This window comes from Chroicocephalus ridibundus, chromosome Z, assembly GCF_963924245.1.
Source record: "Chroicocephalus ridibundus chromosome Z, bChrRid1.1, whole genome shotgun sequence".
In the NCBI taxonomy this organism is placed as follows: domain Eukaryota; kingdom Metazoa; phylum Chordata; class Aves; order Charadriiformes; family Laridae; genus Chroicocephalus; species Chroicocephalus ridibundus.
The window spans coordinates 35,019,961-35,036,017 of record NC_086316.1 but is presented as its reverse complement, the minus strand read 5'-3'; the positions used below and the strand labels follow the sequence as shown (position 1 = coordinate 35,036,017).

Below are 16,057 nucleotides of genomic sequence, written 5' to 3'. Positions count from 1 at the left end.
AGTATTTATCCATTTCAAAAACAAATCCAGACCAAACTTTGCAGTCCTGCATGCAGGCTGAGCTTTGTCCAGCTTCATCATCAGAGACCTTTCTGATATATGGTTGTCTGGGCATTAAATGAGAATATTATTTTTAAGGAAACATCTGCCTAGGTCATGTTTGGGATGTGAGACCTGGAGATCACTTAGGGACAAGGAGAGAAATTTGGTATTTGTCAAAAATTTCACATGGTTTTTATAAAAAAATCAACACAAAACATCAAAAATACCTTAATATAGACTGACTTCTACTGTAGCTAGTGACTGGTCTTTTGTGACTATAGATTCTCAGAGAAGATGAGGAATTTTCATTACATTGTGTTAAATGTGTTAACCATGATATTCTCTGACACAAACTCAGTTTCTAACTGCTCTTGTCTTCTGTATCTCTGCTGACAGTCACCTGTTCTTATCTGTGGTATTGGTGGATTTAAATGCTGGTCAAAAAAGCTGAGAGCGGAATATGTAGTCAGCCTTTTTTATTTTTAAATTTAAGTATACATTGATAATAGATTTATAATATATAATATTTAATAGTAAATCTACCCCCCAACAAAGGTCTCCTGTAATAGGTCTCCCAAATATGTGGCTGACAGGACAGCTCTTTTGGTCTTTTGCTTTATGTTGTTTATCACATTTCGTCTTGGATTCTTCTAGAATAGCGAATCCTTAGTCATGATGGCCACTAAATCAGTCAAATAACAGACCTGTGCTGAAGTTGCTGTTTCAAGGATGAATCTTTTGTATTTCCTTTGAGTTCAAAGAGGGGTTATCCCTAAAGACTCAATTTATTTCAGTGTGATAAGTTTTCATTGGTTTCTTTTTTATTTGTTCCTTTTAAAATGTGCTTTTTAGTCAGATAGAGATATCTGCAAAATTGTGCATTTACATATGTTCTTTGTTTTCTTCCTGTGGCTGCATATGCAAATCATGCTTTTGCATGTGCAAATACTCAAACTTGTTTTTAATATAATAATATGTGTAGGTCTTAAATGGTATTTTTTTAAGACTGCAGAAGAACAAAGACTATGCATCAACAGTGAGGCTTGCACCTTAGTTAATATACGTTAGAGGGGGAAACCAGAATCTCAGCTTGTATTTAATTTTCAGGGTTGGGGGGAGGGGTTGTTGTTGGGTTTTGATCTTGTATCTATTAACTGACTTCTTAGCTAGAGCTGTGGTTTTGAATTTGTCAACTCGTCTGGTAACTGAGCCATGCTCCTTTTCTTTTGTCTTTAACAGAAAACCTGTTATGGAGTGTTTCCTAAATCCTTGTTCATCTCTGATCACGGAAGCTCAAATACAAGTTTTACTTACTTTTTGTCAGTGCACTTCTATATATGTGTCGGAGTTTCTTTTGCTTGAAGTTACTCATGCCTTGAGTTACTGTTACTAGATCTACATGACAGAAAACAATATTGTCTGTGTATGGGGAGCCATAGGATGTGATTGTATAGAACAGGAATCAGTTGTTGTAGGAGCTCACAGTCCACTCTGATAATCTTGCATTCTGTTAAGAGATAAGCCACAGGTCTTTAACAATAGCCCTGACAAATGCAGCCAATTGAGACATGAATTTGGAATCTGAATGGCTGCGTGAGGCCTTCCAGGGATTCCCTGACAGCTGTGATTCATTTTGACAGGTAGGACCCACATGAAATGTGGGTGGATTTGTCAGAGAGGAGAGGCAAGTTAGCTGTGTCCCACTCTAGTGGTCAGATCCTGTGTGTGAATGCCCTTTCTAGCCTGATGTTACAAAATCTCAGTATGTTGGCACGCCTCTGATTGTGTCTAGGGCAGAAGTGGCAGGTACAGCATTACATCATGGGTAGCCTGGCTAGTTGAGACTTCTGTGAGGGATGCGTTGGCAGATGATGGATGGCATCCTTTCCCTTCTGTTTCCTGTCCTTTGTTTGTCAGTCACTAAAATAAAGGATCAATTCAGAGGCCAGTTGAACAAGTTTAGCCATTTGCCTTGGAAGTGCACTTAACCCAAGGTATGGGAGAGGCACTGCATGCTGGCCTGAAGTTAGGATCTTCTGTGCTGGCCTTGGCTTCCAGACTACAGCAAACAAATGGCTGACTGAGACCAGTTTGCTGGGCAGTGGCTGAAAGGTTGTTGGGAGGGAAAAAAACAACACAAATAGCCCTGTCTGGAACACTGATGAGCCGTGGAGAACATGAGGCATTTTGATTATCACACAGAAAGGCCTGCTCCTACATGCCCATGGGGGATAGGTGACAGCAAGGTGCTCCCACATTGGATCTTCCTCACATGGCATGGAGGTGATTAAGATCATGATCTGCAGAGCCCCACTGCACATGCAAGGGATGCATCTAGGATACTTATAGGCTTGTGAACAGAACTTGCATGTAAAATGGGCTTGTGTTTTGTGAGGATGGCATAAAGGGGTATGAGGACAACGTATTCGTATCCTCTGGTGTGAAGCAAATGTTTTTTTTATTATGTTTGCCGTGACTAGAAAACTCTTGTACTCAGAACCTTGTCGTTCATCACAAGACTTTGTACTTTGTCTGACTTTATTTGACCTACTGCATATAGGCTTGGAAAATGAGCTTGCTAAGGTAAAAGTAATTTCTGGAGAGATGGCACAAAGACTTGCAGAATAGGAACCCTGTTTCTGACTGGGATTTCTGAGAACAGGAGAAATAATCTTCCATAATGGGATTGTGAAAAGGAGTTTAGGCATTTACAGTAGGTATGTCTTAATAGAGCTAACATGCATACTCATTTGAGGTTTTCAAGCCTTTTTGAATGAAGACTTCTTTTTGAAAGAAGTAGAAAAACTTGAGACTTCCTAGAAGTGGAAAATTTATTACTGTTAGCAAGTATAGAAGAAATCAAATGTTGGCACTGGCCAACTGCTATATCTAGGCTGAAAATTAGTAAATTTTAATATATATGGAAACATTAACACTCAGCTGGGCAGCCCTCTGACAGCTCTGAACTGTAAAGCTACTTTTAATAAGGAAATACAGATGTACACTCCAGGAAGGTGAAACAGACTGGTCTTTCTACCTGACTGAGTGCTGAAAAGTGCATTTGGGGTTTGTTTGGCGGTTTTGTTTGTTTTTTTGGTTTTGGGTGGGTTTTTTGGGGGAGTCATCGTTTGGCAGAGTAGGTGTGCCCAATCTGACAAATCTGGTAGGTGACCTGATTGAAAACATAGTTATGGTGAGCTGTATACAATCTCACAGTGCTTGTGACACTATTATTCATCTGAAGGGGAGGACACAGCTAGGGGAAGTTTGCACTCCAGGGATTACTGTAGTGGATATATTTCCAGCCTCAGTCTGATCTGGTACAGATTTACAGATAATAAAATGTAATAATAGTAATAAATACAATATTCACAGAATCATAGAATGGTTTGAGTTGGAAGGGACATTAAAGTTCCAATCCCCCTGCCCTGGGCAGGGACACCTCCCAGGTTGCTAGACCAGGTTGCTCAAAGCCCCATCCAACCCGGCCTTGAACACTTCCAGGGACGGCACATCTCTGAGCAATAATGAAATAATGTGGTTTGGACCTTCTTACATTTTCTTTATTTTCTTTGTTAGAAAGCAGCTTTTGCTTTATTAGACCTCTTCTGAATAACAAGTTATTTGCTTTAGTCCTTCTGTTTATGTTCAGTACAATAAGCTCCTGAGTATGTTGCCATTATGCTTAAAGCAAATCAGTCTTGATTTTTATCTTGTTTGACAGCATTTTATAGATATACTATCCCTCCTAGTATAGTCTTGGCAAATGGAGAAGAAATATGAAATAACTGTGCTAGACTGCTTTCTGTTACATGTTTTAGTACAGTTATGTCAAGGATTGGGAAATATTCCTTGTAAACGTTTTTAATAGGAGAGCACAGAGCTTTTGAGAGGATTGCACCAGAAGACTAAATGGGTAGAATTTCAACTGCAGCACTTTTGGAGATAAAGCTGTCCTTGTGACTAGGAGAAATTACTGCAAGCACGTTGTTGTCTTTGTCTTAAGTGTGTGCAGCTGCTGTCACTTGATTTGCTGCCTGGGCATATGTCGCCAGACATGAGGGAAGAGATTTTTTTCCTTTGGGTTAACTGTTTTTCACAGTAATGAGGCAGTAATTTCAGACACTGAGAGAAAGAATTATCTTTTCCTCCCGCTATTATCCATGCCAGTCTGATGGTTTCTGGTCAAACAAAAACTTCCAGTCACTTTATACTTTGAGTGTAGGAAAACACAACTAATTTGTAATTAAAACATCAATCCCAGATACTTTGGTATTCCAGCTGTTAACCTGTGACTGTAGGACGCTGAGTGTCTTCATCTGACATTTACATCTGTGTGTTCAGTGATAACAAATACATCTTTTAAAATGTCCGTTCTTTGGGATGTGCTTGCAAGTGATATGTGTAGTCCAGGGGTTGGGAGCTTGTGCTGAAGAATGTGGTGGGGTTTTTTTGGTTGACTTTTTTTTGTTTTGTTTTGTTCTGGGAGACTTTTTGGTAAGCAAAATAAGTAGTATAAAATCACAGCGTGGCAGTGTTCCAGGGCCTGAATAGCGACTCCAAAAATGTGTTATATGTTTTGTTCCTTAATCTGAAAGGAGATCTCCGCCTTTCCTAATACAGTGCTCATTTACTCCATGGCATTTGTGCAAGCGTTTGATCTGGAAATGCTTGTGTATCCTGTTTTTTTGCTCTCTCTTGTGGGGTATGCCAGCAGCAGGAGACAGAAGCAGATGCAGCTTCAGTCTCGTAGCTGGCAATGTACTCCTGGTTCTTTGTTGAAAAGACTGAAGCTGTTGGAACAGCAGTCTGCTGTCAGTCTTACTGGTGCTTGTCTTAAAAATGTAAAGTAGCCAATGGGATATAAGTCTTGGTTGAAAAATCCCTCTTAAAGAGAATACGCCTTCAGGGCAAAACTCTTTGGGCTTGCCCTGCTTTGAGTGAGGGGTTGGACGGGGGTGATACCCTGGGGTCTTTTCCCACCTGAATTATTTTATGATTCTGTGGGGACTCTGATGCTGAGGCCTGACTCTGCCCTCTCTGCCTCAGTCTCTTTTGACTGTCCTACACTACATCTCTATGCTCTGCAGTAATTCTCACAGGAGGATTTTTTCTTTGCCCTGGTCCCCTTGCCAGCTTCTAGAAACCAAGATTAACTCTACCCTTTCAATAACAGGGAGGAATGATTCCTGTTACTTGTATAACCAGTGGGACTTATACAGCATACGATTTTGCAGCAGACAGGGGAGCATGGTAATGTAGGGTAAGGGGTGAGATTTTCTAACCTTCAGTTTTTTTCAGTCTCCTAATGGAAGAAGGAAACTTGTTCTTCTGACAGATAATTTATTTTTGCTGCCTTTTGTCCTAGTTCACAAAATAAAGTTAAACATAATGTTCCTTTGAAAGAAAGTGGCACAGGTTGGTTCAAGGAAATAAGTTTAAGCAAGAAGCTTGTATTGTGTCTTGTTCCTTTTCAACTGATAGCTGAAACTACAAAGCTTCTTATTAATGCGGTGAAAAGAATAGCCTTTGAGTATTTATTTGAAAAAAATTTAACCATATTTTCATTTATAGCTGATAAACCTAAAGAGCAGAGGGGGTAAAGTAAGTGCAAGCAAAAGTGTGTTTTTTTGTTGAATATTAGCAAACTTCTCTGATAAGAATTGCAATGGGTTGACTGACTGAATCTTTCTAATTTGTCCATCCCAATTATTCCATATCTCATGATTATCAGAAATCTTTTGACATAGAGTCTACCTTTGTGAGATTTCTGGTATGAACAGGAGCACACTTCTATTTCAGCACCATTTAGTAACTGATTTGTGGCAATTTTGTTTTTGTCCTCTGAACTCAGACTGTACTTTGAAGTGGCATAGGATGCAGCTGTGTGAAACTGGTTTTATTGCTGGCAGGGTGTTACTGCCTTCTGGTTTGCACACCTGACTCGGAGATTCTAGTAACAGTTCCTTTCCTGTCTTTCAGGTATTCATAGCTGATGACTACTCAGATCCCTTTGATGCCAAAAGTGAGTTGAATAGAATGGGAAAAGGGGAGAACGCTGGCTATATGGAACCGTATGAAGCCCAGAGAATAATGACTGGTAAGAAAAGACAGTTGCACATGTGACCTTTAATTCCATGGCAGTTCACATGGATATCACAGCTGCTATGAAACAGAAATATCCTTTGGCTTGCAAAACCATGTTTCTGAAGTTGCTTAGTAGTAAATGCTGCAGAGACTTTTCAGGTGCCTGCGCATGCCTTCATGTTTAAAAATACTGCTCTGGACCTCGCTATTGAATATAGGTGGTTTGTACTGTCATGGGGCAAGATGAAAATGTGAGCAGTTGGAGTGTGTATTGCTCAGCTTGCCAATGTCAAGGCTGTCATCTGTGTACATAGTAGGGATGGCCAAAGCATGACATTGTTAACACCATGTTCACTTAAAAACAGTTGATCAGTTTGCTTGTGGCCTTTTTTTTCCTCAATCAGATTCAGACTTCTTGGTCTTCCCTCTGTTGGGGGAGGGCTGCAAAGCTACGTCTTTGTGTAGCTGCCTTCCTGCCTTCCCTCCTCACTTCTCTGATGTTTTTTTGTACCAGTGGTCAAAATGATACACTGCAGGATGCTTGTGAGCCTCTAAATGCCATTCTTGGTAGTGTCCTTCCTTTTTGGTCATGTAGGGAGGTGGTTAATGGTGGTATTGTTGTAGGAGTTTGGACTGTTTGAGTCCCTTGTCCTGGTATTGTGCAACTGTACTGTCTGTGTATTTTCCTCATATTATCTGCATCCATTTCCTACTTGTTGGCTGTGCGATCTGTAAACTTTTGAAAGGTATGGAGCTGTACATTTTTAATTTAGGATCATTTGGCTTTGTCAAAACACATCTTTGGGCAGATAATTTGTGCATTTCTTGGATTTGTACAGCAGGTCCTCTTTTTCTCATTACGAGGTAAAAGTCACTCTTGTGCCCAGTTAAGTTGATTGTATGCTTTCCTTTTCTATTGGCAGCTCCTGTTTTGAGTGCTCAGGAAAAATTATTCAATGGGGGAAGATGAGGCTGTTGGATGCAAAGATCCTTTTTTCATGCAAGTGTTCCTATTTTTCTTTTCTTAAATAGCATTTCTGAAGAGAGACACAGGAAATGACGTATTGTCTGGAAGTTTTCAGCATCTTATAGAGGGGCTGGGAGCTTTTATTTCTCATTGGTGTAACTATATTTGTTCTCGTTGAGTAATTTCTCGGAAAAACAAATTAGTCCCAATAAGTTCTTGCTTTTTATACAGCAGTGATGAGCATTTGTAGTTTTAACTATGAATTTTACAGTGCTTTGTTTTCTTTCTTCCTGTGTTTACGACAGGAGCTTATTCTATCTTCTCTTCCAGATTAACTGTGATAAATAGGATGGTTTAGTGGACAATACTGGATGGTTTAGGCAAAGTAAGGGAGAGTAAATTTGTGTACCCTTGCAATTCCAAGACACCCTTTTGCCAAATCGGTGTGTGGTGCAGCAATAAGCTGTTATATCTGCTCCGTAAAGCAAACATGATGCACTCTCAAAGATGCTAAAGGCAGTTTTGAGACTGGGGTTTAATTGAGTGTAATGATGTAGCAAGTGTTCTGAATATGCATTTGATTGAGCCAGTAGAAGGTGCTTGATATCTCCCTGAAGATTAGTGTTTTGAGATCCGGGTATTTAGTTTCCAGTCATCTTATCCTAATGCTAGTAGAAATAGGAAAACTCTTGCCATAAACCTCGGGAAGTCAGGTTGTATTCCTGTCCTGTCGTAAACATGTTTGATTACAATGGATGTTTGATTTATTTTATTTTTTTAAAAAGCCTTTAAATTGATGATTTCAATTAGCTATTGAATGGTCTATCTGATTCCATGCTGTCTATGGTTAGAATTGGGTTTAATCAGGCTTGAAGTTTCTTCTGCTGATAGTGTCCCCAAAAAATACTGTCTTCTCAGATCTGTGGTTATGTCGATTGAAAGAAAGCAACCTTTATGCCAAGATTTGTAAAGGCTTTTCAAGGAAAGGCTTGACCTGAGGTTAAGGTAGAGCATGTTCAGAACAAATGTTCATAAGAAGCTGTCATCTCCTGGCAGCCAGACATACCTGCTGGCCTGTGCTGTTATTCATAAGTGTCTGTCCTGTCTTCAGGAAGTCCATGTCAGATGTTCAGAGAAAATTCCTGGGAAGCCAGTTCCTGGTGTGCTTTGTGGTGTGCACTCAGCCTGGGTGGGTGTGCACACAAAGTTGAAAGAACAATGTTGCACCTTTGCCTTATTCCCAGCCTGTTTGGGGATTGGTTGTCCCAGTGTAAATACAGAAGCGTGGAAGTTCTCTGTGATCTTAATCTGACATAGTGTATCCTGTACTATGCATGGAGTGAGCTTCTGGCCTGGCTGCTATCAGCATGAAAACAAGTAGAGATAGCTAAGAAGATGATGATTTCTAAGGATCCTGAGAAGTAGGTGGGCCAGAGAGAAAAAAGTAACCTGCTAAGAAGTTACTGGCATTGCTGATGCTGCCTGGATAGCCATATCCTGGCAAGAAATAGATAAGGAAGGATTGGAGGCAAAGAGGAGAGGAAAGAAGAAACAGTGCAAGTTAACATTACTGTGACTGGGGGTCCTCATAAAGCTGCAACTCCATTTGCTGGTTTACATTGGGGCTAACAGCTGAAAGGACCCTGTTCTCACTTGGAGTAGCAGTATAAATCCCTTTGTTGCCTTGCAAGGGCTAGACTGTCCATTCAAGCCTGTTGTAAGTATGGTGTTTCCAATGCTTTCTTATACAAGCTTTCAATTCTTATTTTTCCCCTAGCATCAGTCTGTAGCTGCTGCAATAGTTCCTGCAATAGCTGTTGCAATAACATGTAGCCCATCATGGAAATAGGCCTAGCTGCCTTACCAAGCCTGTAACCAAGTGTCATTGCTTGGATCAGGTGTAGGAGATACTTCAAGCTTGAGAGAGAGTTTCCCAGAGGAGCAGTGGCTGGAGATGCTGCATTTGAACAGAAGTGAATGGTTGAGATATAGGCCACAGTGGTAATACCCGTAACATACAGACTGTTTCATCATCCATTCTTCTTACGGAAACTAGGGGAAGAAAAGTTAGTTTCCATCTGAGTATTTAATCCCATCAGCCTGCACTGGATGTCAAATATTGTAGAGTCGTCTGTTTGTTTTCTGTGGTAATCCCTTGCCCAAGAGAAGGAAAGATGCCTTCAGTTCATAGATATGGCAGTGCTGGGGAAAAATGTGTTGCTTTTTTTTTTTTTTTCCTTTAAAATCCCCTTAAAGTCATAAGGCCCTATTCCAGCCATACCTTGTGAGCTGGAAGGTGTAGTACCTTTCCACTTTCTTCTGACAACTGCATGCATTAACACAGCTCTTCCAGGTATCTCTGTCTCTCAGAAGGAATTAAGTCAAGTCCTCAGACTGCGTGAAACATTTGCAATCAAATACCAAATCAAGGCAGTCTATACCACAGCCATCTGTGTGGTGTATTATAGAGTACATCTAAAACTCACCTTTGGAGGAGGATCCAATTTTGGACCATCATTCAGAGATAATGCTGTCAGCCAAGTTGTTGCACAAAGAACTGTACCCTTTTAAGGTATGATAAAGAATACTGTCTACAAGAATGAGACAATAGACTGCGTCTGTTGCCCTTCTTAACTTGCTGCTTGGCTTTAAAGGGAGCCCCTTACGTCCAACTCACAATTTTTTGAGTACAAGGTACCTAGCATGCTGTACATGCTATAATATAAAAATCAGTTTATTTGAACAATAGTAAAATTAAGGTCAGTTCAAGTCTCAAACTAATTTCGAACCACATTATCAAAAATGGAGGGTGGGGGTGGTGAGGTGCTTCTGTGAGAAGGGAAGTAGAAAGCATTACCTGAGGGGCATGCCTACCTTGAGGGATGTGAGTTGGCAAAAACACTTCTGTCTTTTCCAGATCAGGAGCTGTGTTTTCTGTGCTCTAGAACAGGTAGTGAGGAGAGTTGGGGCAGACTAGGCCCTTGAGTTAGGGCAATGGTTTTAAGTTGAGGTAAGAACATGGAACATCAGTGCCTTGATTTCTTAGAGGCCTGGAAGTGCCTTAGCTCTGTGCCCTGCCTGGAAGTTTGAATGTTCACCCTGTTTTTCCTTTGTGTTTTTAGGAATCACCTGTGCCAGGGACTTTAGCCCTTGCATGGTGTTCTGGACTCTGTATCATGCATCTGCCTCAAGGATATGGTAGACAGGGAGAAACCCCTGTTCTTGTATTTCAGAATTCTGTAAACTTCAATGGGTAGCATTTCTGAAAATACTTTTCCTGAGATGTACTATGCCATTCTCATGGCCTATTCCATTCCTCATGGAGCAAATGCTTTGTTGTGAACAGTCTTCAGAAGGCTGTCATAACACTATTGATAAATATGCACTTCTGTTTGCGGTGACTTTTGAGGCTACTCAGGGCATAAAAAAATGTCCTTCCAGACAGTCAAAGGCAGGTGTTTGAGGAAGCAGGAATTCAATTTTTGTATTGATGCATTTCTTACGAGAGGCTAGTCACACAGTCATCCTGGGAACTGGGCGTATTAGATGCTGTAGGTGGGATATGCTGACCCACGATATCAGGGGAAGTGCTCTATGTGCATTGATTCAGTTCCCAATCAACACAGCAGCATGCTGCTAGTACCCCTTGAAGACTGGAAGATCTAAGTTGCAAAAGGGCTTCTGGCTATAAATGGAAAGCTGAGTTCAAGTCTCCTGGATGCAGCTAAATCTGAAAAGAACTTGTCCTTCCCTATACAAGCCTGACTGAACAGACAAGCTCGTGTACGTGCTCCGTGGGTGGGTGACTGATACAGGAGAAGGATCTGTGTGCTGGACCTGAAGAGCTGGAATTTATTTCTAAGGATGCTCTAGAGCATGTGGATCATGGCACAGAGATACCTGTTGTCTTTCCTTGTGTTGTTCACTGTGTTCATCAACCTGGGTAATGACACATCTGCACTATGAACTAAGGGAAGTGCTCGATGAGGAATGGCAGAGCCTCCATCCAGAAGGGCCTTAATAAATGTGAGGATTGTGTCAACAGGAGCTTTTTTGAGGTTAAACAAGGGGGATATTAGAGAGAATTACAAAGGAAAATTCACAGGCTCACAACATTAGCAACCTCCTTGGTTTCTTCTTTCTCTGTGTATTTATCATCCTGTCTATGCAGTAGAACAGCAGTAAGCAAGTTTAACTAGCTCACGCCTAGGGATTTTGTGCTTTGCCTCCCTCTCCATGGATGCAGAAAGATGAGCCTCCTCTCTAGATGCAGGCAGTGCTAGAAGAGCAAATGCCTTCATGCACTTCGCTGCTTCTTTCCAGGGACTGCAGTAAGTCTGTGCCTGAATCACAATGGAATCTCCAATGCATGACAGAGAGCCTAGCAAAGGTGTGCACCTGCCTTAACTGGGAGCTCCCCATGGACATGCTGGGAGCAGTAGCCCTGTGTTGCTGCAAGCTATCACAGAAATGCTGGGAGTGTAGGGAAAACAGCATTCCCATGAACCTGCACCTACTTCAAAAGGTTTTGGGTGTCAGTTTCCCTTGTAACTGGAGAGGTCGTTTTTTTGTTCAGACATGTAACTTCATCTGAATAGTCACTACAGCACATTGGTGGTGAGTCAGTTCTTGTAAAATTCTTTAACAGGTGGCCTCTGGCATGTTGCTTGTTGGCGCTGATTTTACCACTGAAAATAAAAGAGCAACGATAATTACTTTGATAAATATTAGGCTGCATAGATTAGCATGTACAGCATGGGATGTTTAGAAAGAACATTTCTGGCCTATTGAAGGTCACTGAGCCTAGCAGGCCAGGTTTCTTACTTCATTAGAAATTTGGACAGAGATTTCATTCAGCAATGATTTTAAGGAAAGAAGTTGTCTAGGGACAATTAAATTAGAGGACTTCTTCCTTTGCATTAGGTCAGATGCGCATGAATTGAGGCTGGATCTGCTTCAACATAAGTCCTTACCTTCTCTCTGAGCAAAGCAATAGATCTCACATATGCTGTGAAACTGTATCACTTTAGATCTATGTCCAGTTGCCACAATGATCAGTGCTTGTCTTCCTGTCTTTGTGGAGCACTTCACACCCCATTATTGAGTATGAGGAGATAAGACCAGAATTCATAAAGTCTTAGTTCTCATGTTGGGAGAGACTGTGGTGTGCTGTGGTTGCTATAACTAGATGTGTAACTGGGAGTGGAAACCAGCTGTGCATAAAATGCATAGCACTTCTCTGTGTTTAAATCTGTCTCCTCCACTAAAATAATGTAAGGCATTTTCTCTAATGTTTAGTATTATGGTGGTGCTTGCTGCTCTGGATAGTGCATACCAGTTTACAAATGGGTGAAAATAAAAAACTAACTCTTCTCTACTCTGTATAGCTGAGTACCTGTAAATTGGACTTTTCCTGAAAGACTAACCATCTCCCACCTTGGTCTGGAATAGGAGTTAGTAGGAGTTAGAGAGACCCTATGTCTTGTCACTCAATGCATCAGTTGCATGTGCAGAATTTTTTTCCTTAGTTTCAGTGTACACATATTGTCCAGAACGGGTTTAAGCCAAGATTTAAATGTCTTTTTTTTTTTTTTTTTTCCTTTTTTCCTGTTTCACAGAATCACAGAATGGTAGGGGTTGGAAAGGACCTTCGGAGATCATCTAGTCCAACCCCCCTGCCAAAACAGGTTGGACGGGAATGCATGCAGGCGGGTTTTGAATATCTCTGGAGAAGGAGACACAACCTCGACAATCTCTCTGGGCAGCCTGTTCCAGTGCTCTGCTACCCTCAAAGCAAAGAAGTTTTTCTTCATGCAGAGATGGAACTTCCTGTGTTCCAGTTTGTGCCTTTTGCTGGGCACCACTGAAACGAGTCTGGCCCCATCTTCTTGACACCCACCCTTTAGATTATTTATGAGCATTGATGAGATCCTCTCTCAGTCTTCTCTTCTCCAGGTGAAACAGACCGCGGACTCTGAGCCTTTCGTCATGAGAGAGGTGCTCCAGCCCCTTGATCATCTTCATAGCCCTCTGCTGGTCTCTCGACAGCAGTTCCTTGTCTTTCTTGAACTGGGGAGCCCAGAACTGGACACGGTACTTCAGATGTGGCCTCACCAGGGCAGAGTAGAGGGGGGAGGATGACCTCCCTCAACGTGCTGGCCACACTCTTTTTAATGCACCCCAGGAGACCATTTGTCTTCTTGACCACAAGGGCACACTGGTGCCTCATGGTCAACTTGCTGTCCACCACGACTTCTGGGTCCCGCTCTGCAGAGCTGATTTCCAGCAGGTCAGCCCCTGACCTGTACTGGTTATTCCTCCCCAGGTGCAGGACCTTAGGGAGGACACGTGCCCTTGTTGAATTTCATTAGGTTCCTCTCTGTATGGCGCCACAGCCTTCTGGTGTGTCAGCCGCTCCTCTTGGTTTTGTGTCATCAGCAAATGTGCAGAGGGTGCACTCTGTCCCCTCATCCCGGCCGTTGATGAATATGTTGAACAAGCCTGGATCCAGTACTGACCCCTGGGGAACACCGCCAGTTACAGGTTTCCCACTGGACTCTGCACCGCTGATCACAACCCTCTGAGCTCTGACATTCAGCCAGTTCTCAATCCACCCCACTGCCCATTCATCTGACCCACACTTCCTAAGCCTTTCTATGAGGATGTTATGGGAGACAGTGTCAAAAGCCTTGCTGAAGTCAAGGTAGACAATATTCACTGCTCTCCCCTCATCCTTCCAGCCAGTCATGCCACCGTAGAAGGCTATCAGTTTGGTCGAGCATGAATTTCCCCTTGGTGAATGTATGCTGACCACTCCTGATAACCTTCTTTCTTTTACATGCTTAGACATGACATCCATGATGAGCTGTTCCATCATCTTTCCAGGGATGCAAAGTGGCAGCTCCCTCAGCACTCGTGGGTGCATCTCATCAGAGCCCATGGATTTGTGGGTGTTGAGTTTGTCTAAGTGATCTCTAACCCAATCCTCCTCGAGCAAGGGAAAGTCTTCCTTTCTCAGGCTCTCTCTCTTACCTCCAGGGTCTGGGATTCCTGAGGGCCATTCCTTTCTTAGCAGTGAAGTCTGTAGAAAAGAAGGCATTCAGAGTAATTCTGCCTTCTCTGCATCCTCCGTCACCGGGGAGGTCACTTCATTCAGCAGCGAGCTCACATTTTCCTAGTCGTCTTTTTGCTGATATACTGTTATACTTCTTCTTGTCCTTGACAAGAAGGTTGACATCCCTTGCCAGGTTTAATTCCAAGTGGGCCTTAGCCTTCCTTGTTGCATCCCCGCATACTCTGACAATGTTCCTATATTCCTCCCCTTTCATGACGGAGGAATGTTTCATCTGTTTTAACACCCTCATCTTGCTCTTGTGACTTTGTGTAGTCTGGAAATGGACTAAATGGTGAAACCTGAAACACAAGCCTGAATATAAATGGAGGTTTTTCAGCTTCTTGCCATTTCTTCCCATTAAGACACAACTTACGCCCAAAATAATGGGAACAAGATGTACAGAACTTGGGAAAGGTGGGTCAGCATCATAATAGACTAGGTGAAAGTGCATGTGGAAGAAACTTACCTTAATTCATGCAATTTACTTGCTCAGTGTTTGATGAATCTGGCCTATGGTCTTCCACAAAAAGCGAAGTGAAGGAATAGATGCTTGGATGGTTGGGAAAGAGAAACCATTGAACTCAAAATGCTCAACCCCATCTCCCTTACCCCAGACAAATTTCAAGTTTTTGGGCTGCTTTTCTTAAGAACAGTGGTCTTTTTAATATTGGGTGGGAATTGCCTGTCTTTTCAAGACAGGGATGCTAGTGGCAGAAGTTTGAGGACCACTGAAGTCTGCGTAGTCCAAGAGGGTCTGTCATTTTAGAACTCTAGCAGATGTCTCTTGAGAAATGCAAAAAAGATCTGTGAGAAAAGGGAGAAGAATTCTGAATTCACGGGAAATGTTGGAAATTTTTTAGTTACAAAGGTGAAAGAGGTCCTTGTTTTTTCATTTCACGTCTTACTGGATTAAGCAAGTTGCTGACACAATGTCATTTTAGTCTCCCTCCCATCTTGCTTCCCCCTCCTCCCCTCATCCCTACCCCCTAGTACCAAGTATGCTGAATTCGAAAATTTCTCACTGCTCCGGCCATCCAGTGGGATAGAAAAGATGAATGTCAGCTTGCTGCAAGGATTCTCTTATGTAGAAAGTGCCTGTGCATGAGGGTATGTGGCAGGTAAGGAAGCTTTTCCCTGTCCTGTAAAGATTTGTGTGAGTTGTGTAAACCCTTAAACTGGATGAAGTAAATTAAAAATGAAAGTGTTTTGCATTTTACCTTGAAAGGAGAGTTCTGTAAACTGTAATTCCTTCTGATTTCATCAGTGTTCCATCTGTCCTTTCCATGCCTGAAAAGGGTGACAGGCAATGAACATAAACGGAAATTAGAGGTTCCAACTGAATGTAATGAAAAAAGATTTTCTCACTATGAGGACAGTCAAATGGTAGAGAAGATAGCCCAGTGACATTGTGTGGTCTTCATCTTCAGAATTTTTCAAGACTGGACTGAGCAACCAGAACCTGAGTAGCCTTATCTGACCTCATAGCTGACCCTCCTTTGAGTGGGAGATTGAACAAGATGGCTTCCTGAGATCTTGTTTAACCTAACTTACCCTATGATTGTGTGACTAATCTGTAGCTGTTCTGTGAAAATAAGAAATGGCTGTAAGAATCAGGGTATCCCAGGTTAGCTTGTGGAGTCCATGTTTGTTTGTCTCAGTCCATTTCCAGCTTTGCCACAGCTGGAAACTCCTGACAGCTGTTCATTATCCCTTCTTGGGGTGAAGAAGCAGAGGCTGGACAGATGGGCTTGCAGGTTGGACTGGGCCTGTAGGTGCATACCTGGGCTCTGTTGACAGGAATTCTGGGTGCTTTACAGCTGGAAGTGTGATGGAATTGTAGGTGACTG

At 42.1% G+C, this 16,057-nt stretch overlaps 1 protein-coding gene across 2 annotated transcripts in view; it reads left to right on the top strand.

Moving 5' to 3' along the window:
* Positions 1 to 16,057, top strand: part of SHB (SH2 domain containing adaptor protein B) — a 69,951-nt gene that overhangs the window by 15,921 nt on the left and 37,973 nt on the right. For both annotated transcript variants that reach the window (XM_063319956.1, XM_063319955.1), the window contains exon 2: positions 6,025 to 6,142. In XM_063319956.1, coding sequence (XP_063176026.1) covers positions 6,025 to 6,142 — 118 coding nt within the window. The remainder of the gene's footprint in view (positions 1 to 6,024; positions 6,143 to 16,057) is intronic.